General features: G+C 42.0%; 2 protein-coding genes and 1 pseudogene across 2 annotated transcripts; all 3 read left to right on the top strand.

Annotated features, from left to right (window-relative positions):
* Nucleotides 1-1,795: 1,795 nt before the first annotated feature.
* On the top strand, nt 1,796-9,070 carry LOC109895228 (mucin-5AC-like). The gene is made up of 21 exons (XM_031829458.1): nt 1,796-1,843; nt 1,936-2,197; nt 2,332-2,446; nt 2,890-2,980; nt 3,067-3,173; nt 3,305-3,518; nt 3,620-3,745; nt 3,980-4,097; nt 4,269-4,407; nt 4,603-4,713; nt 4,917-4,986; nt 5,100-5,237; nt 5,337-5,501; nt 5,608-5,702; nt 5,803-5,929; nt 6,131-6,383; nt 6,550-6,599; nt 6,854-6,954; nt 7,586-7,696; nt 7,837-8,016; nt 9,011-9,070. Exons 1-21 carry the CDS (start codon nt 1,816-1,818, stop codon nt 9,068-9,070), a joined length of 2,661 nt encoding a protein of 886 aa, XP_031685318.1. The 5' UTR covers nt 1,796-1,815.
* A 1,745-nt stretch (nt 9,071-10,815) lies between these two features.
* Nucleotides 10,816-13,742, top strand: LOC116374878 (mucin-5AC-like; annotated as a pseudogene).
* A 4,891-nt stretch (nt 13,743-18,633) lies between these two features.
* On the top strand, nt 18,634-21,475 carry LOC116374756 (salivary glue protein Sgs-3-like; the record flags this gene model as incomplete). The annotated part of the gene is made up of 2 exons (XM_031829457.1): nt 18,634-19,524; nt 20,230-21,475. A coding segment is annotated over exon 2 (936 nt), but the record flags the coding sequence as incomplete, so codon positions are not given.
* Between the last annotated feature and the right edge of the window lie 172 nt (nt 21,476-21,647).

The following is a 21,647-nucleotide window of genomic DNA, read 5'->3' as shown; positions in this document are numbered from 1 at the left end:
TCCCAATAATAGAAGACTTAATGAACAGCTAAATCTGTATGTAAATGCTCATGCTTAACGTACTGTTGATGTACATAAAAACCTCATAAGACAGAACATTGAAGTCTTAAAGTCATCATTGAGTCATGTTTAACCTTTGGCCCCACCTTTGTTTTATCCTTTAAGGTCCCTCCTCAAATACAGGAGGTTATAAAGACCAGATCCATCCTAAGCACCTCTCTCATATCACCTGTGCAGGACCTGTTCACTACCCACAGGATCACCATGGGGACAACCAAGGATTCACCGATATGGAGGCTGATATGCCTGGTACTACTGATCAGATCAACACAAACAGGTTGGTAGAATATTCATTCATTTGCCTATATCAGAAACTGTTCTGATTATAATTATAATACAATTATTCTACATGTTTAAAGTCTGACAAATCTGTAAAATCTACATATTATTTCATAAATCAGACTAATTGTTAAGTACAAATAGTAAATATTCAGGACAATACCAAATGATTATGATGATTGACACTCAGCAGGTCGATAGGTTTTAAAAGCTGTAACCATAAGTTTAGTATGATTAGGTCACTTTCAGATTTGATAACATATATATTTTGTGTAAAATCTCATTATGTAAAAAAAAAATGTATTAGCTACTCAGAAATGTACTAACACACAGAACATAAATTAAATGTATTAGAAAAGCATTTTGAAGAATTTGACAGTAGGCATACAGTAGCAGTTGTTACGCAATCAGTAATAACGGTTCTCCTGTTTTCTACTTTAGGGCAGCAAACACATTTACTACGATCATATGATTACATTATTCATCATATTTCTGTTCCTTATACACATTTGTTTATGAGATTGTTTCCATCTAAATTTGAAAATGTTACACATTTGTGGTAAAAAATCTGTAACTTTGTATCATTATCATTAGTGATTATTATCATGAGTGGTTGTAGCATAGTTTGTAGTGTTATAAATACATAAAGCACTCCCCACACTGGGAGCGAGTTAATACTTTTCAAACCAAATTTAGATCGTGAAAAAAAAAGAACAGAATACAGTCAAAAACGTATGTATATCGTTCAAATAATAGTTGTGGTAAGTATGTCTGATATTATTCAAAAATTTGATGCCTAAATATGTAAAATAGGAACTGAACTGTAATCGGAATTCAATGTGTTTGGTTAAGACAGCAGATGGCACTTGATTAAGGAATCTTCAGGCCTGTTGCATGTGTCAGCCAGGGCTGAGCATTTCATAAGATTTGACCCCACCTACGCAATTCATAGAACATCAAAGTAGTTCAGGCACAGAAGACCATGAAACATTGATTTTACAATTGTTAGCCCCTTGCAGCTGTTTGACTCAATTGTCAAGTGAAATGAAGCACCACAATAACCATGCAGCTTTTGGTAAACTAGGGGCTCGATTCAATCCCTATCGCCGTACTTGAAATGGGAAGGTAATTTCCGATTGAGCCGACATATGCAGCGTTTACCATGAACACAAACTCTGTGAACGCAAGAACAGTCCCTTTAAAATTCAATTGCACGATAGCGCTGAACTTTGAATATACGGTTTGAATTGAGCCTTAGGTTCCCCGTAAATATTGAATGGGTCACATCATGCCTCAAATGTTCCTTGGTCTGGACATACTGCTGTGCAAATCAAATACACTTCTAAAAGAGCAGTGCAACAATCTATATCTGCAATGATTGAATTCCATCCGTAATGTACATATAATATTGTAAAATACTCATGAATTGCTTTTATTTCAGTGAGCCCCACCACAAGTGTAACAATCATCCCGACTATGATCACGACTATACCCACACTTTCAGGTAAATGACTGACAGAATGCACACCAAATAAATGACTGGGTATCCATCAATACGCTAAGATGGAACTGACATTTGTATTCCTTGTCCCTCAGGAGTGAATGCCTCACACAATGACCAGGTCTGCAGCACATGGGGTAACTATCACTTCAAGACCTTCGATGGGTACTTTTTCCAGCTCCCCTCTACCTGCAACCATGTTGTGACCTCACTGTGTAAGAGCAGCTATGAGGCTTTCAACATCCAGATGAGGCGGCAGGTGGTGGACAACCAGCCCACCATTAGCAAGATCACCATGAAGCTGGATGGTGTAGTGGTGGAGCTATCCAAGGGTGTTGTTGTGGTCAATGGGCAGACGTGAGTTTCTCTGTCATTTGACTTATACGCCATTCTGCAAGCACCTCTCTTGAGGATTTGATGTGCTACATTCTGGAGTTTAATAAAAATTACAATCATAACGACGACCTTTAAGTATCTTCTTCCTCCTGAAGGGTGACCCTGCCGTTCAGCTTGTCTGGAGTCAGCATCATGAAGACTACATCCAATGTGAAGGTCGTAGCCAAACTGGGGCTGGTTGCTGTTTGGAACAAGGATGACTCCCTAATGGTAAAATACCTGCTTTTATAATTTTCTAATCTTCAATGGTTGATTAGTTAACCACGTTAAATTTGTCTTTAGATTAAAAGCATAGCATCTTTGCCATTTTGCAATGATCAGCAGTTGATTGTGAGTGAAAGACACCTATTTTTGGCTGCACTTTGTCTCATGTTGGTTGAACCACTGTCTACTCCCCTCCTAAAATGTTAACATTGAAAGGATCTGTGAAGATGTACACCCTATACACACAGAGGCTCATACTCCAATGTTTATTTGATGAAGTGTTTGCAAATATTTGTACATTTGAATGAGATTTTCTGTCACTCCCTAATACAAAGACGAATCAAAATAAAGTTTGGTAACGTGGAGGATAGCCAAGACTGAACATGTGAATAGTGCTGAAAAGGATGAGATTTTGTTGAGTAAACACATTGTGTCTGGTCATTCTACAGATTGAAATTAACGATAAGTACAGAAACCAGACCTGCGGACTCTGTGGTGACTTCAATGAAGTCCAAACATACAACGAATTCATCATCAATGGTAAAATAATTTCTGAAACTACCCAAACTATTGAAATGTAACTGTATTAGTGGAAAAGCTAATTGTCAATGTCTGTGTTGTTGCAGGTGGGAAACTCTCTAGCTCTGACTATGGAAACCTCTGGAAACTGGATGGTCCTCTGGAAGTCTGTGAGGAGCCTACACTAACTTCTGAGGAGAGTTGTGGAGATGAGGTATTACAATTCAAACCACAGAAGAAGAATACAAAAACAATATTAATAGAAGTTAGAAATGGCAATTATTCCATATGATCCATCAAATGTTTTCTATATGGGAACCTTTTATGGTTTGTCTCTATTTGTAGGAATTTTGTCAGCAGCTGTTCTCCAGCGCAGCTTTCAGTAGCTGCACTAATTATTTGGACAAGGACGCCTTCGTCGAGACCTGCCTGGCTGACCTGTGCCACTGTGATAACAGCACCAACTCCTTCTGCCTGTGCAACACCATCTCAGAGTACTCCCGTCAGTGTGTTCATGCAGGGGGGAAGCCCCAGCAATGGAGGACTGAACAGTTCTGCTGTAAGCATGCAGATACTCTTCAACATGACCACCAAACACTTAATGATCATGTTCACAATCTATTTTAAGCAAACTGTTAATCACAATGTTTATTTTCTCAGATAAGACATGCCCCGACAACATGGAGTACCAGGAGTGTGGAAACCCCTGTGTTGACACCTGCTCCAACCCAGAGGCCAGACAGTTGTGTGAAGACCACTGTACAGGCGGCTGCTTCTGTCCTCTAGGTAACACATAGGTTCAACTCTGTTGTACAAGTTAACCTTAAGCACATCATGAAAACACCACACTTTTACCCATTCTGCCTTTTATGTCAATGTGTGCAAAGTCTTTGATAATGATATAAATAAATATTTGATGTTTCTCTCAGTTACTTCCTGGAGTCAATGAAGTTCTCTGTGTAAAGAACACATTATAATAACTGAAATCTACTGAATTCTGCCTGATCTCTCACCAAAAAGGTACTGTTTTTGATGACGTCAACAACAGTGGCTGTATTCCAGTGAGAGAATGCCTTTGTGTCCACAATAGACAAGTATACAAATCTGGAGAATCTTACACCAGCAACTGTAAAGAATGGTAGGCCACGTACATTATCTGATTTAAACATCACATATCCCATGCCTCATTTTCATGAATCATGCCAAAATCTACAGTGTGATTATCAAAACTATATCCATGTAAATATTTCTAAAATACTGTATGAATGCAGTTGTGAGATGAGTATACATGTATAAATGTTCCCTTTAGCACCTGTGCTGGTGGTCAGTGGACCTGTACAGACAAGGACTGTCCTGGGACCTGCTCTGTGGTGGGAGGATCCCACATCAACACCTATGATGGGAAAGCCTACACCTTCCATGGGGACTGCTCTTACATTCTGACCAAGGTCAGTGCATGTGGTGCAGCATAGCAAAGCAATAGAAGCAAGAAGAAACTCTTGATAAGTTTTCAGTGCAAACTAAGGTGAAAAGGTGAGGTAAAATAGCTTTTCCTCAAGCCATATGTTTATGTAGAAATAGGTTCAAACGAGTCACTATCGTTACATATTTCTGCCTTCAAACTCATGCTTGATTTCTTTCAGCAATGCAATGGAACTGAATTCACCGTGCTGGGAGACATTGTGAAGTGTGGGTTGACTAACACTGAGACGTGTATGAGGGCTGTTACCCTTGCCCTCTCCAGCAGATCCACCGTAAGGCAACTCTCCAAATATGTTTCAGAGCAAATAACACAATGACCTGTCATCTCATTCCAAAGCAAAACCGCTTTTAGTCAACCTTTTTGACTAAACACACAATAACCTTCTTTAAAATTGCCCTGATTAGGCAAATATTGCTGTGCTGTATGGAAACAAATGCGAATTTAATAAAATATATTATCTTATTTAATTCACAGGTGATCCGAGTCCAGTCATGTGGAAGTGTTTTTGTAAATCAGATTCTTTCTCAGGTCCCACTCTATACAGGTGAGATAATCCAAGTTAAACTGTAGTGTGGACTCAGTGTATAAACACCATATCAATTATATTCACTAGATGAAGCATTGATGGTTTCCCTCTATTTATTTCATGTATTGCAGCTGAAGTGACCGTCTTCAAGCCCTCCTCATTCTACATTGTTATCCAGACAACTCTTGGAGTTCAACTTCAGATCCAGCTTTCACCAGTTATGCAGATCTACATAACTGCCATCTCATCCTACAAAGGAACAACCTGTGGTATGCTTCAGATTCATCCACCAGTTTCATACCTTTTTCTTCAGTATCTCTATTTATAAAAATCTAATACATCATACGGCTTCAATTATTTTTCCACAGGCCTTTGCGGAAACTACAATAATGTTCAGGCAGATGATTTCAGAGTCATCAGTGGATTGGTGGAGGGCACAGCTGTAGCTTTTGCCAACACATGGAAGACCATGTCTAGCTGCCCTGATGTCAAGACTAGCTTTGAAAACCCCTGCAGTTTGAGCATTGAAAATGGTACATATTTATTAAGCCTACAGATTAATCACTTGCTGAATGATTATAACAAATTTATATGAGATAGTATATGCGTATGTTAAAATTATGACTGTCTTTTTCACAGAGAAATATGCCCAGCACTGGTGTTCCATGTTATCAGATCCTAAAGGAGTGTTCTCGCCTTGCCATTCTGAAATAAGACCTGACACCTACAAAACCGTAAGTTAGTTAAGAAGGATACAATCACAAAGTAAAACAATTAAACTCTTATGTGATGAGGTTTTAGTCCTGAAACACTTTGACTCTTTTTTTCCAACAGAATTGCATGTATGACAGCTGTAACTGTGAGAAGAGTGAGGACTGCATGTGTGCTGCCGTCTCCTCTTATGTCCACGCTTGTGCTGCCGAGGGTATCCAGCTCACTGGCTGGAGAGACACTATCTGCAGTGAGTAGACAATGCGGCATCAATGTGTCATTTTAATGAGTGCTGCAAATTGATTAGAATAGAATGATTTACTGAAACAACAACTGTAGGGTTGAGTTACTAAATACAAATAACCTGAGGAAATAACTGCCCAAATACAAAGATATAAGGAAAACAAAAATGGTCTTGCTAATACTAATCATATCTAATGACTTTTCTCAGATACATTTGCCACTTGCCCCAGTCAAACAGTTTATACCTACAACATGACCAGCTGTGGACGCACCTGCCGCTCCCTGAGCATGACAGACCAATCTTGCCAGGTGGAGTTTGTTCCAGTGGACGGATGTGGCTGTGCAGAGGGCACCTACATGGACGAGGCTGGCCAGTGTGTTGCCCCCACCAACTGTCCCTGCTATGACAAGGGCTCGGTGGTCCCTGCAGAAGAGACTATCAGCAGAGACGGTGCCACCTGGTAAGCACCTCCCTCATACGTATAAAGCTAGGAGACCAAAATAAATACAAGTACTAATGAAACTTGATGGATATATTCAAAGCTGTGAATTCAATTATGTCATAATGATATTTGCTGTTAATTTGATTATCTAACTATAACTATTAATACTGTAACTATTTAACAGCACTTGCAGACAAGGGACACTGAGTTGCACTGGGGGAGCAAGACTATTTAGTAAGTTTTATGTTCTTTGCTTCCAATGTAGTAGCTATTTATAAAATATATGGCTCGATATTAGGTAACCCTTTACATGCATCCTTCACAAAACAGGTACATATGAAATGAACCAAGAGAATTCAAGCAATCCATTTAAGACAATGTGATTAATTATGATGAATGTGGATATTTCTGGATATAAGACAATTATATTCTTCTTGTTTGAGAATTGAAAATCGTTTTTTAAAACTTGTATTCTCATATATCCCCAGTATGCACACTGCCAATGGTTTTCTTCAACTGCTCAACTGCACCTCCAGGAGCTTCAGGTTCAGAGTGTCAGAAGAGCTGCAAAACTCTGGACATGACCTGTGTGAGTCCCTTATTCACTCTAAATGGGATTGTCACATACTGTCACTATTATACAGATTCGTGTTGAATGAACAAAAACCCGGGAAAACATGGTCCACATCTCTTTCATTTGCCATGACTTATTTATGTACTTTCTTTTGTTAAATCCCTTTAGATTAGCACAGAGTGCACATCAGGTTGTATGTGCCCCAACGGACTGGTGTCTGATGGAAACGGAGACTGCATCAAGGAGGAACTTTGTCCTTGTGCTCACAATGGAGCTACTTACCAAGCTGGAGAGACCCTTAAGGTTGACTGCAATACATGGTATGCCTGTTTTGTGTCTTACATCTCATGGGGGAGAAAACATAAAGAACACAGACTTACAATTAATGAAGAACCTGACATTATGTGTGTGTTGTTCACAGTACTTGCAAGGACAGACAATGGCAGTGTACCACAAATCTCTGTGATGGAGTTTGTGCAATCTATGGAGAGGGTCACTATATCACTTTTGATGAGAAAAGGTTCAACTTTAATGGAAACTGTGAATACACTCTCATTCAGGTTTGTGTCTCTTTATTTGGTAGAATTGTATCAGCATTAAAAAGTGTGAATTTGAACCATATTAATAATATTTTTCATTCTTACAGGACTACTGTGGCAATACTAATGGCAGTGGCAGCTTCAGAGTCCTCACTGAGAACGTTCCTTGTGGAACTAAAGGCACCACCTGCTCCAAGACCATCAAGCTCTTCCTGGGGGTAATGAGCAACTTGACTTCACACAATACTGTACATTCCATCCCTCGTGTAAAGAACAATTAACAAATCATCAACTAAACATCAGGTTGAGATCCGATTTCAGACCAAGTTATGTATGAAAACATATTTCTCTTCTTCAGACCAGTGAGCTCATACTGGCAGATGGGAACGCTCAAGTTGTCAGGAGTACTCCAGAAGAGCAGTTTCCTAAACAGATCAGCCTTCTGGGGAATTATCTGGTCATTGAAGTCAAAAGTGGTCTAATCCTCATGTGGGACAAGAAGACCAGTCTCTTTATCAAGCTTAGCCCACAATACCAGGTACATTAAGATACTCTGATGAAGAAATGAATTCAGTATTCAGTCAAAACTGATATTACCAAGACTTTTGTAGAACCCTGCCAAATCAGTCATTTTAATTCATGATCTATTTTCTTCAGGGGCTGGTATGTGGTCTGTGTGGAAACTATGATGGCAACGCAAACAATGACTTCACCACTAGAGCCCAAGCGACTGTTGTTGATCCGGTGGAATTTGGAAACAGCTGGAAAGTTTCATCAAGCTGTCCAAGTGTATCCGCTGTAGCGCACCCATGTGCCTCCAACCCGTACAGAGCGTCTTGGGCCCAGAAACAGTGCAGCATCATTAACAGTGATGTTTTCACAGCCTGCCAGAACCAGGTATGGATATATTCAACTAGGATATATTAGTAGTGTGGTGGCTTATTTCTGCTTTACCAAATGAGGATAGTTACAAACTTCACATACCAGTCAGATTTATGCTTAAACTACATTTTTAATAATAATAAGCTTTGCAATAGCATTTGACCTTCAATGATGCGCTATCTCTAATGAACCATTGAAAGTGACTACAGAAAAGTACAAAGATCTTTTATAGCCAAGATACACCCCTCTCAAATTACATGACGAACCACAGATCTTACAAACAGTTCACAAAGAAAGACTTTTACTTGAGAGAGAGAGGAGTATCCCATAGCCAGATAGCATTCGCTATAAATTATCGTTCAGTTTGGTCCCTAAGACGAGGTTCTAATCTCGTTCCTGGTACTTCATAGCACAGACCCATTACCTCATCCAATGGCATAACTCAATTGTCAACTCTAGATACACCCATCTCAAGTAAATCCCCTCTTGACCCCTCTCCTGGACAAACTCACTGAGGGGAGTGACTTGCGCACAGACAAGTAATTGGTTCCCCCTTAATCACGCCATCACTTCACATGGTTTAACAGATACATTCACATATGAAGACAATGTTCCATCCTGTCCTCTTCCCTTTCTGATATTCTGCATAGCACCAGGGATATGTGAAAGACAAGTCTGACCTCTCCCCTCTCTGGGCCGCAAGTGACTGAGCCCCAGCTGAGGGAAGAAATGCAACTGCCAACACTAGAGTCTATTAGAAATACATTCTAATAAAATGTATATCCCATAAGAATATTATGCAGATATCAGATCAAATTGATTTATTCGTACATCAGCTGATATCTCAAAGTGCTGTACAGAAACCCAGCCTAAAACCCCAAACAGCAAGCACTGCAGGTGTAGAAGCACGATGGCTAGGAAAAACTCCCTAGAAAGGCCAAAACCTAGGAAGAAACTGGGTGGCCAGTCCTCTTCTGGCTGTGCCGGGTGGAGATTATAACAGAACATGGCTAAGATGTTCTAATGTTCATAAATGACCAGCATGGTCAAATAATAATAATCACAGGCAGAACAGTTGAAACTGGAGCAGCAGCACAGCCAGGTGGACTGGGGACAGCAAGGAGTCATCATGCCAGGTAGTCCTAAGGCATGGTCCTAGGGCTCAGGTCCTCCGAGAGAGAGAAAGAAAGAGAGAAAGAGAGAATTAGAGAGAGCATACTTAAATTCACACAGGACACCGGATAGGACAGGAGAAGTACTCCAGATATAACAAACTGACCCTAGCCCCTCGACACATAAACTACTGCAGCATAAATACTGAGACAGAAGGGGTCAGAAGACACTGTGGCCCCATCCGATGACACCCTCGGACAGGGCCAAACAGGAAGGATATAACCCCACCCACTTTGCCAAAGCACAGCCCCCACACCACTAGAGGGATATCTTCAACCACCAACTTACCATCCTGAGACAAGGCCGAGTACAGGCCACAAAGATCTCCGCCACAGCACAACCCAAGGGGGGGCGCCAACCCAGACAGGAAGATCACATCAGTGACTCAACCCACTCAAGTGATGCACCCCTCCCAGGGACGGTATGAAAGAGCCCTAGTAAGCCAGTGACTCAGCCCCTGTAATAGGGTTAGAGGCAGAGAATCCCAGTGGAAATAGGGGAACCGGCCAGGCAGGGACAGCAAGGGCGGTTCGTTGCTCCAGAGCCTTTCCGTTCACCTTCACACTCCTGGGCCAGACTACACTCAATCATATGACCCACAGAAGAGATGAGTCTTCAGTAAAGACTTCAAGTTGAGATTGAGATTCAACAGAAGTTCTCTTTGTTTCTTGGGACCTAGAACAAGCATCTCTGTTTTGTCCGAGTTTAAAAGTAGAAGGTTTGCAGCCATCCACTTCCTTATGTCTGAAACACATGCTTCTAGCGAGGGCAATTTTGGGGCTTCACCATGTTTCATTGAAATGTACAGCTGTTTGTCATCCGCATAGCAGTGAAAGTTAACATTATGTTTTCGAATGACATCCCCAAGAGGTAAAATATATAGTGAAAACAATAGTGGTCCTAAAACTGAACCTTGAGGAACACCGACATTTACAGTTGATTTGTCAGAGGACAAACCATTCACAGAGACAAACTGATATCTTTCCGACAGATAAACCAGGCCAGAACTTGTCCGTGTAGACCAATTTGGGTTTCCAATCTCTCCAAAAGAATGTGGTGATCGATGGTGGATAGCAGCCTGTAATATGACATCTTAATTACTTATGTTGCCCAAGTAATTCTGATTCATCCACCACACTAGTAAGATATGTGGATTTGTCTTTTGTGGACAAAGAAATGTACTTCACCATGCAACTTCTGTATATCTTACAACACATTTCTGTGCTTTTAAGGTGGACCCCTCTCCTTACTACGATGCTTGTGTGAGAGACTCATGTGCTTGTGACAGTGGCGGAGACTGCGAGTGCTTCTGTACCGCAGTGGCAGCTTATGCAAAGGCCTGTAATGAAGCTGGAGCATGCGTAGCCTGGAGAACCCCTCGAATTTGCCGTAAGTTTCTTCACAATCAACAGTGAATGTGATTTTCGAACTACATTAAGGCGCTTGTCAATTCAATACTGGACTAGGTTGACACATTATCATATAGGAGAGTTGATCATGGAAAGGCATCATTATTCTAGTTCAAATAATGACAACTTTTTTCCCACCATATTTTGTACACCACATACAGCACTGTTCTGTGATTACTACAACCCTACTGGAGAATGTGAGTGGCACTACAAGGCATGTGGAGCTCAGTGTATGAAGACCTGCAGAAACCCTTCCGGAGACTGTTCTAGTTTAATTCCAGCATTGGAAGGTAGGGATATGACCGTCTAACTCATATTTTGTCTCATTTTGGATATTATTTCTGAATAACAATTGTAATTGAAACTGACCTCAACAATTGTTATACATCTACATGCTGTGTGTCTGAGCAGCCTCAGGCTACATTTACACTGACTCTAGTGTTATCCATAACAATACTTTTTGTAACCTCTTGGCTATTGTGCTTATTACAGGCTGCTATCCTAACTGTCCTGCGGCACAACCTTACTTCAATGAGGAGACAATGAAGTGTGTGGAGAGGGAACAATGTGGCTGTTATGACTATGAAGGAAACCAGTACACCAATGGACAGAATCTTCCGGCACAAAATTGTGAAACATGGTATGTTTGAATAATTCAGTTCACAGTACCTGTACTATTTCAGAGCATATTCTGAATGTTACAACTGTGAAATAATTATGTTTTCTGTTTTCTGTATTGCATTCATTTTAGAAGAGGTTGGGTAGGGGTTTGTCTAAGATGGGAAGGTCATATGCTAGTTTTTCCATAGTGATGCCAATTATGGCTATATGGCAATCTCAAAACGTGCCCTGCTCCACAACCATTTCACAACTTACAGTACTGTATTACCAAGCCCTTACTAGTTTAATCTCTATAATGGTATTTTGAACAAAACATTTATATCTTATTCATTTGAAACTGGGAATAATTCAAATGTTAACATTATTTTTCTTCTTTTAAAGCACCTGCACAATGACTGGAGTGAGCTGTAGTTATGATGTAAATGGTAAGGATGACATCCTCAAATAAAAGTAACATATTTAGCAATAACCAAAGCAACATTGATTAAATCTAATTGTAAAATACTTTCCCCCCTGCAGATTGTACATGCTTGCATAATGGTAAACAACACCCATATGGAGAAACCCTCTACAATACAACAGATGGGATTGGTAACTGCATAGTTGCTGTTTGTGCCTCGAACGGAACCATTACCAGGAACATTTCGCCTTGTAAAGTGACCACAACTCCAGTACCAACCACAACATCCCCTCTGACCACAACAACTGTCCATGCAACTACAACACAGACCTCTACAACAACACTAAAGCCCACAACTGTCTTCCACTTCTCAACACCTGGTAAGCAGAGAAGCTCTTGAATGATTCAAGTGCAGCCCAATTTTTGCTAACTACCATACTGATAAATGGAAATCTTGATGGAAATTAATAGCAATTTGTATTTAAGATGGTAGTAGAGGTCTTCACGGGTCCAAACAGTTGGACCCGGAACCGAACGGACCCAAGGACAATCAGACACGGACCTGAACGGACACGATCATTTAAAATAAAGTGGGACCTGGACCCGAACAGACCCGAGAACAATCAGACCCAAACACTAGACCTAGACCCGGCCCATACCCTAATGGGTCCAGGTCTAGACCAGACCTGATTGGACCCAAGTGACAAACTAATTATATTTATCAGCCAAGATGCTCCTCTGGTTAATTAATAGGTCTTTATATATTGCCTAGGCCTTCTATAAGTCAATAAATTTACCATATTAGCGTAAAATAAATATGGTACAGGCTATGCAGAGCTGTGGTCGGGTCCATTCAGGTCCACTCAAGTCAATCACCTGTAATTACATAGACCCAAGACCCGATGACAATTAAACATGACTCGACCCGGACCCGAAGGAATAGTTAGAAATTTGGACCCGTACCAGCCTGGGCCCCTAGTGGGGTCTCGGGTATTCGGGTTCGGGTGGACCCTAGGTGGTATTGATGAGTTTAATTCATATTGACGATATGTTCAAATTAAATATGGATGGTAAGTATTGTAAATACGAGCTATTTGGTAAATTCAAATGTTATTTTTCTGGACTAGTTAACAAAATATATATATTTTTCAAAAACAGAACCAACATCTACTTGGTCATCCACAACAATGGAGACAACACCTGAAATCACTATTAGCACCATAACTTCATCATTAAATCCTTCAACTACAACATCTGGAGCAAGTACAGTCACAATTCACAACCCGACAACTGTAACTACAACAACTACGGTACCCTTGACCACAGCTACGTTGACCACAGCTGAAACTTCAACTATGGAAGAAACCACAACTAAGACCATCATATCTACAAAGCCACCTAAAGTAGTCACCACTGGTACCAGAACAACGACATCACATGTCACCACCAAACCTTCAGTGACTTCGATTGAGTCAATTACAAAAACACTACCTTACTTTACAGGTACAATGTGGCCTTTAACATCAACAACACAGCCCTCAACAACAACAGAATCAGTCATCACAGGTGGAATATTGACAACAGAGCCTACCTCCCAGATTACCAATACAACTACATCTGGGATATTCACACACAACACAGTGTCATCATCTACAACTGTAAATGTTGAAGACTCTACCTCAACATCCCAGCCATCAACTTCAACTTACACTAAAAAGGCACCCACAACAAATGCAGAGGTAACTACATATACTACTACTGAAAGATCTACACAGCCGCCTAAAATTGTCACCGCCGGCCCAACAACCACTTCCACCACTGTAATTGTTGAAACCTATACCTCAACATCACAGCCCACAACAACAAGTGAAGAAACAACAGGGCCAGTTGTAATAACTTCCAATCCCACGACATCAACCACAACAACGACAGAGGTAATTACACCTACCACAGGTGGAACAACAACAGTTGAAGAAACCACAACGGAGAATTTTCCATCGACATCCACAAAGCTACCTAAAGAAGTCCCCACAGGCCCAAAAACCACTTCCACCACTGTAATTGTTGAAACCTCTACCTCCACACCTCAGCCCACAATAATAGGTGAAGAAACAACAGGGCCAGTTGTCAATGATTACAATCCCACGACGTCAACCACAACAACTACAGAGGTAACTACACCTACCACAGGTGGAACTACAACAGTTGAACAAACCACAAATGAGACAAGTCCATCTACAAAACCACCTAAAGAAGTCACCTCCGGCCGAACAACAACTTCCACCACTGTAATTGTTGAAAGCTCTACTTCAACATCACAGCCCACAACAACAGGTGAAGAAACATCAGGGCCAGTTGTCATAACTTCCAATCCCACTACTTTAACAACAACAACAGAGGTAACTACACCTACCACAGGTGTAACGACAACAGTTGAAGAAACCACAACTGAGACAATTTCATTTACATCCACAAAGCCACCTAAAGAAGTCCCCACGGGCCCAACAACCACTTCCACCACTGTAATTGTTGAAACCTCTACTTCAACATCACAACCCACAGCAACAGGTGAAGAAACATCAGGGCCAGTTGTCATTACATCCAATCCCACTACTTTAACAACAACAACAGAGGTAAATACACCTACCACAGGTGTAACGACAACAGTTGAAGAAACCACAACTGAGACAATTTCATCTACATCCACAAAGCCACCTAAAGAAGTCACCTCCGGCCCAACAACCACTTCCACCACTGTAAATGTTGAAACCTCTACTTCAACATCACAGCCCACAGCAACAGGTGAAGAAACATCAGGGCCAGTTGTCATAACTTCCAATCCCACTACATCAACCACAACTTCAAAGGCACCCACTACACCTACCACGGGTGGAACTACAAGAATTGAAGAATCCACAACGGAGACAAGTCCATCTACATCCACAAAGACACCTAAAGAAGTCCCCATGGGCACAACAACCACTTCCACCACTGTAATTGTTGAAAGCTCTACTTCAACATCACAGCCCACAACAACAGGTGAAGAAACAACAGGGCCAGTTGTCATAACTTCCAATCCCACTACTTTAACAACAACAACAATTGCACCCACAACAACGACACCTACCACAGGTGGAACGACAACAGTTGAAGAAACCACAAATGAGACAAGTCCATCTACAAAACCACCTAAAGAAGTCACCTCCGGCCTAACAACAACTTCCACCACTGTAATTGTTGAAAGCTCTACCTCCACACCTCAGCCCACAAGATTAGGTGAAGAAACAACAGGGCCAGTTGTCATTGATTACAATCCCACGACTTCAACCACAACAACTACAGAGGTAACTACACCTACCACAGGTGGAACGACAACAGTTGAAGAAACCACAAATGAGACAAGTCCATCTACAAAACCACCTAAAGAAGTCACCTCCGGCCCAACAACCACTTCCACCACTGTAATTGTTGAAACCTCTACTTCAACATCACAGACCACAGCAACAGGTGAAGAAACATCAGGGCCAGTTGTCATAACTTCCAATCCCACTACTTTAACAACAACTAAAATTGCACCCACAACAATATCACCTACCACAGGTGTAACAACAACAGTTGAAGAAACCACAACGGAGACAATTTCATCTACATCCACAAAGCCACCTAAAGAAGTCCCCACGGGCCCAACAACAACTTCCACCACTGTAATTGTTGAAACCTCTACTTCAACATCACAGCTCACAACAACAGGTGAAGAAACAACAGGACCAGTTGTCATTACATCCAATCCCACTACTTTAACAACAACAACAGAGGTAACTACACCTACCACAGGTGTAACAACAACAGTTGAAGAAACCACAACTGAGACAATTTCATCTACATCCACAAAGCCACCTAAAGAAGTCCCCACGGGCCCAACAACCACTTCCACCACTGTAATTGTTGAAACCTCTACTTCAACATCACAACCCACAGCAACAGGTGAAGAAACATCAGGGCCAGTTGTCATTACATCCAATCCCACTACTTTAACAACAACAACAATTGCACCCACAAAAACGACACCTACCACAGGTGTAACTACAACAGTTGAAGAAACCAAAACGGAGACAATTTCATCTACATCCACAAAGCCACCTAAAGAAGTCCCCACGGGCCCAACAACCACTTCCACCACTGTAATTGCTGAAACCTCTACTTCAACATCACAGCCCACAGCAACAGGCGAAGAAACATCAGGGCCAGTTGAAATAACTTCCAATCCCACTACTTTAACAACAACAACAATTGCACCCTCAACAACGCCACCTACCACAGGTGGAACGACAACAGTTGAAGAAACCACAAATGAGACAAGTCCATCTACAAAACCACCTAAAGAAGTCACCTCCGGCATAACAACAACTTCCACCACTGTAATTGTTGAAACCTCTACCTCCACACCTCAGCCCACAAGATTAGGTGAAGAAACAACAGGGCCAGTTGTCATTGATTACAATCCCACGACTTCAACCACAACAACTACAGAGGTAACTACACCTACCACAGGTGGAACGACAACAGTTGAAGAAACCACAAATGAGACAAGTCTATCTACAAAACCACCTAAAGAAGTCACCTCCGGCCGAACAACAACTTCCACCACTGTAATTGTTGAAACCTCTACTTCAACATCACAACCCACAGCAACAGGTGAAGAAACATCAGGGCCAGTTGTCATTACATCCAATCCCACTACTTTAACAACAACAACAGAGGTAACTACACCTACCACAGGTGTAACGACAACAGTTGAAGAAACCACAACTGAGACAATTTCATCTACATCCACAAAGCCACCTAAAGAAGTCACCTCCGGCCCAACAACCACTTCCACCACTGTAAATGTTGAAACCTCTACTTCAACATCACAGCCCACAGCAACAGGTGAAGAAACATCAGGGCCAGTTGTCATAACTTCCAATCCCACTACATCAACCACAACTTCAAAGGCACCCACTACACCTACCACGGGTGGAACTACAAGAATTGAAGAATCCACAACAGAGACAAGTCCATCTACATCCACAAAGACACCTAAAGAAGTCCCCATGGGCACAACAACCACTTCCACCACTGTAATTGTTGAAAGCTCTACTTCAACATCACAGCCCACAACAACAGGTGAAGAAACAACAGGGCCAGTTGTCATTACATCCAATCCCACTACTTTAACAACAACAACAATTGCACCCACAACACCGACACCTACCACAGGTGGAACGACAACAGTTGAAGAAACCACAAATGAGACAAGTCCATCTACAAAACCACCTAAAGAAGTCACATCCGGCCCAACAACCACTTCCACCACTGTAATTGTTGAAACCTCTACTTCAACATCACAGACCACAGCAACAGGTGAAGAAACATCAGGGCCAGTTGTCATAACTTCCAATCCCACTACTTTAACAACAACAGAGGTAACTACACCTACCACAGGTGTAACGACAACAGTTGAAGAAACCACAACTGAGACAATTTCATCTACATCCACAAAGCCACCTAAAGAAGTCCCCACGGGCCCAACAACCACTTCCACCACTGTAATTGTTGAAAGCTCTACTTCAACATCACAGCCCACAACAACAGGTGAAGAAACAACAGGGCCAGTTGTCATTACATCCAATCCCACTACTTTAACAACAACAACAATTGCACCCACAAAAACGACACCTACCACAGGTGTAACAACAACAGTTGAAGAAACCACAACGGAGACAATTTCATCTACATCCACAAAGCCACCTAAAGAAGTCCCCACGGGCCCAACAACAACTTCCACCACTGTAATTGTTGAAACCTCTACTTCAACATCACAGCTCACAACAACAGGTGAAGAAACAACAGGGCCAGTTGTCATTACATCCATTCCCACTACTTTAACAACAACAACAGAGGTAACTACACCTACCACAGGTGTAACAACAACAGTTGAAGAAACCACAACTGAGACAATTTCATCTACATCCACAAAGCCACCTAAAGAAGTCCCCACGGGCCCAACAACCACTTCCACCACTGTAATTGTTGAAAGCTCTACTTCAACATCACAACCCACAGCAACAGGTGAAGAAACATCAGGGCCAGTTGTCATTACATTCAATCCCACTACTTTAACAACAACAACAGAGGAAACTACACCTACCACAGGTGGAACGACAACAGTTGAACAAACCACAAATGAGACAAGTCCATCTACAAAACCACCTAAAGAAGTCACCTCCGGCCTAACAACAACTTCCACCACTGTAATTGTTGAAACCTCTACCTCCACACCTCAGCCCACAAGATTAGGTGAAGAAACAACAGGGCCAGTTGTCATTGATTATAATCCCACGACTTCAACCACAACAACTACAGAGGTAACTACACCTACCACAGGTGGAACGACAACAGTTGAAGAAACCACAAATGAGACAAGTCCATCTACAAAACCACCTAAAGAAGTCACCTCCGGCCGAACAACAACTTCCACCACTGTAATTGTTGAAAGCTCTACTTCAACATCACAGCCCACAACAACAGGTGAAGAAACAACAGGGCCAGTTGTCATTACATCCAATCCCACTACTTTAACAACAACAACAATTGCACCCACAAAAACAACACCTACCACAGGTGTAACTACAACAGTCGAAGAAACCACAACGGAGACAATTTCATCTACATCCACAAAGCCACCTAAAGAAGTCCCCACGGGCCCAACAACCACTTCCACCACTGTAATTGCTGAAACCTCTACTTCAACATCACAGCCCACAGCAACAGGCGAAGAAACATCAGGGCCAGTTGTCATAACTTCCAATCCCACTACTTTAACAACAACAACAATTGCACCCTCAACAACGCCACCTACCACAGGTGGAACGACAACAGTTGAAGAAACCACAAATGAGACAAGTCCATCTACAAAACCACCTAAAGAAGTCACCTCCGGCATAACAACAACTTCCACCAATGTAATTGTTGAAACCTCTACCTCCACACCTCAGCCCACAAGATTAGGTGAAGAAACAACAGGGCCAGTTGTCATTGATTACAATCCCACGACTTCAACCACAACAACTACAGAGGTAACTACACCTACCACAGGTGGAACGACAACAGTTGAAGAAACCACAAATGAGACAAGTCTATCTACAAAACCACCTAAAGAAGTCACCTCCGGCCGAACAACAACTTCCACCACTGTAATTGTTGAAACCTCTACTTCAACATCACAACCCACAGCAACAGGTGAAGAAACATCAGGGTCAGTTGTCATTACATCCAATCCCACTACTTTAACAACAACAACAGAGGTAACTACACCTACCACAGGTGTAACGACAACAGTTGAAGAAACCACAACTGAGACAATTTCATCTACATCCACAAAGCCACCTAAAGAAGTCACCTCCGGCCCAACAACCACTTCCACCACTGTAAATGTTGAAACCTCTACTTCAACATCACAGCCCACAGCAACAGGTGAAGAAACATCAGGGCCAGTTGTCATAACTTCCAATCCCACTACATCAACCACAACTTCAAAGGCACCCACTACACCTACCACGGGTGGAACTACAAGAATTGAAGAATCCACAACAGAGACAAGTCCATCTACATCCACAAAGACACCTAAAGAAGTCCCCATGGGCACAACAACCACTTCCACCACTGTAATTGTTGAAAGCTCTACTTCAACATCACAGCCCACAACAACAGGTGAAGAAACAACAGGGCCAGTTGTCATTACATCCAATCCCACTACTTTAACAACAACAACAATTGCACCCACAACAACGACACCTACCACAGGTGGAACGACAACAGTTGAAGAAACCACAAATGAGACAAGTCCATCTACAAAACCACCTAAAGAAGTCACATCCGGCCTAACAACAACTTCCACCACTGTAATTGTTGAAACCTCTACCTCCACACCTCAGCCCACAAGATTAGGTGAAGAAACAACAGGGCCAGTTGTCATTGATTACAATCCCACGACTTCAACCACAACAACTACAGAGGTAACTACACCTACCACAGGTGGAACGACAACAGTTGAAGAAACCACAAATGAGACAAGTCTATCTACAAAACCACCTAAAGAAGTCACCTCCGGCCCAACAACCACTTCCACCACTGTAATTGTTGAAACCTCTACTTCAACATCACAGACCACAGCAACAGGTGAAGAAACATCAGGGCCAGTTGTCATAACTTCCAATCCCACTACTTTAACAACAACAACAGAGGTAACTACACCTACCACAGGTGTAACGACAACAGTTGAAGAAACCACAACTGAGACAATTTCATCTACATCCACAAAGCCACCTAAAGAAGTCCCCACGGGCCCAACAACCACTTCCACCACTGTAATTGTTGAAAGCTCTACTTCAACATCACAGCCCACAACAACAGGTGAAGAAACAACAGGGCCAGTTGTCATTACATCCAATCCCACTACTTTAACAACAACAACAATTGCACCCACAAAAACGACACCTACCACAGGTGTAACTACAACAGTTGAAGAAACCACAATGGAGACAATTTCATCTACATCCACAAAGCCACCTAAAGAAGTCCCCACGGGCCCAACAACCACTTCCACCACTGTAATTGCTGAAACCTCTACTTCAACATCACAGCCCACAGCAACAGGTGAAGAAACATCAGGGCCAGTTGTCATAACTTCCAATCCCACTACTTTAACAACAACAACAGAGGTAACTACACCTACCACAGGTGTAACGACAACAGTTGAAGAAACCACAACTGAGACAATTTCATCTACATCCACAAAGCCACCTAAAGAAGTCCCCACGGGCCCAACAACCACTTCCACCACTGTAATTGTTGAAAGCTCTACTTCAACATCACAGCCCACAACAACAGGTGAAGAAACAACAGGGCCAGTTGTCATAACTTCCAATCCCACTACTTTAACAACAACAACAATTGCACCCACAACAACGACACCTACCACAGGTGGAACGACAACAGTTGAAGAAACCACAAATGAGACAAGTCCATCTACAAAACCACCTAAAGAAGTCACCTCCGGCCGAACAACAACTTCCACCACTGTAATTGTTGAAACCTCTACTTCAACATCACAGCTCACAACAACAGGTGAAGAAACAACAGGACCAGTTGTCATTACATCCAATCCCACTACTTTAACAACAACAACAGAGGTAACAACACCTACCACGGGTGTAACGACAACAGTTGAAGAAACCACAACTGAGACAATTTCATCTACATCCACAAAGCCACCTAAAGAAGTCCCCACGGGCCCAACAACCACTTCCACCACTGTAATTGTTGAAACCTCTACTTCAACATCACAACCCACAGCAACAGGTGAAGAAACATCAGGGCCAGTTGTCATTACATTCAATCCCACTACTTTAACAACAACAACAGAGGAAACTACACCTACCACAGGTGGAATGACAACAGTTGAACAAACCACAAATGAGACAAGTCCATCTACAAAACCACCTAAAGAAGTCACCTCCGGCCTAACAACAACTTCCACCACTGTAATTGTTGAAACCTCTACCTCCACACCTCAGCCCACAAGATTAGGTGAAGAAACAACAGGGCCAGTTGTCATTGATTACAATCCCACGACTTCAACCA

Source organism: Oncorhynchus kisutch, linkage group LG8 (genome assembly GCF_002021735.2).
Source record: "Oncorhynchus kisutch isolate 150728-3 linkage group LG8, Okis_V2, whole genome shotgun sequence".
Lineage (NCBI taxonomy): Eukaryota > Metazoa > Chordata > Actinopteri > Salmoniformes > Salmonidae > Oncorhynchus > Oncorhynchus kisutch.
Note: the sequence above shows the minus strand (reverse complement) of the source record. Positions and strands in the feature narration are given on the sequence as shown.

Coding starts and splice junctions, on each gene's coding strand:
- LOC109895228 (XM_031829458.1), top strand. CDS start 1,816: ATGATCACGACTATACCCACACTTTCAG. Junction 2,198..2,331: donor GTTGTGGTCAATGGGCAGAC/GTGAGTTTCTCT, acceptor TTCCTCCTGAAG/GGTGACCCTGCCGTTCAGCT. Junction 6,384..6,549: donor AGCAGAGACGGTGCCACCTG/GTAAGCACCTCC, acceptor ACTATTTAACAG/CACTTGCAGACAAGGGACAC.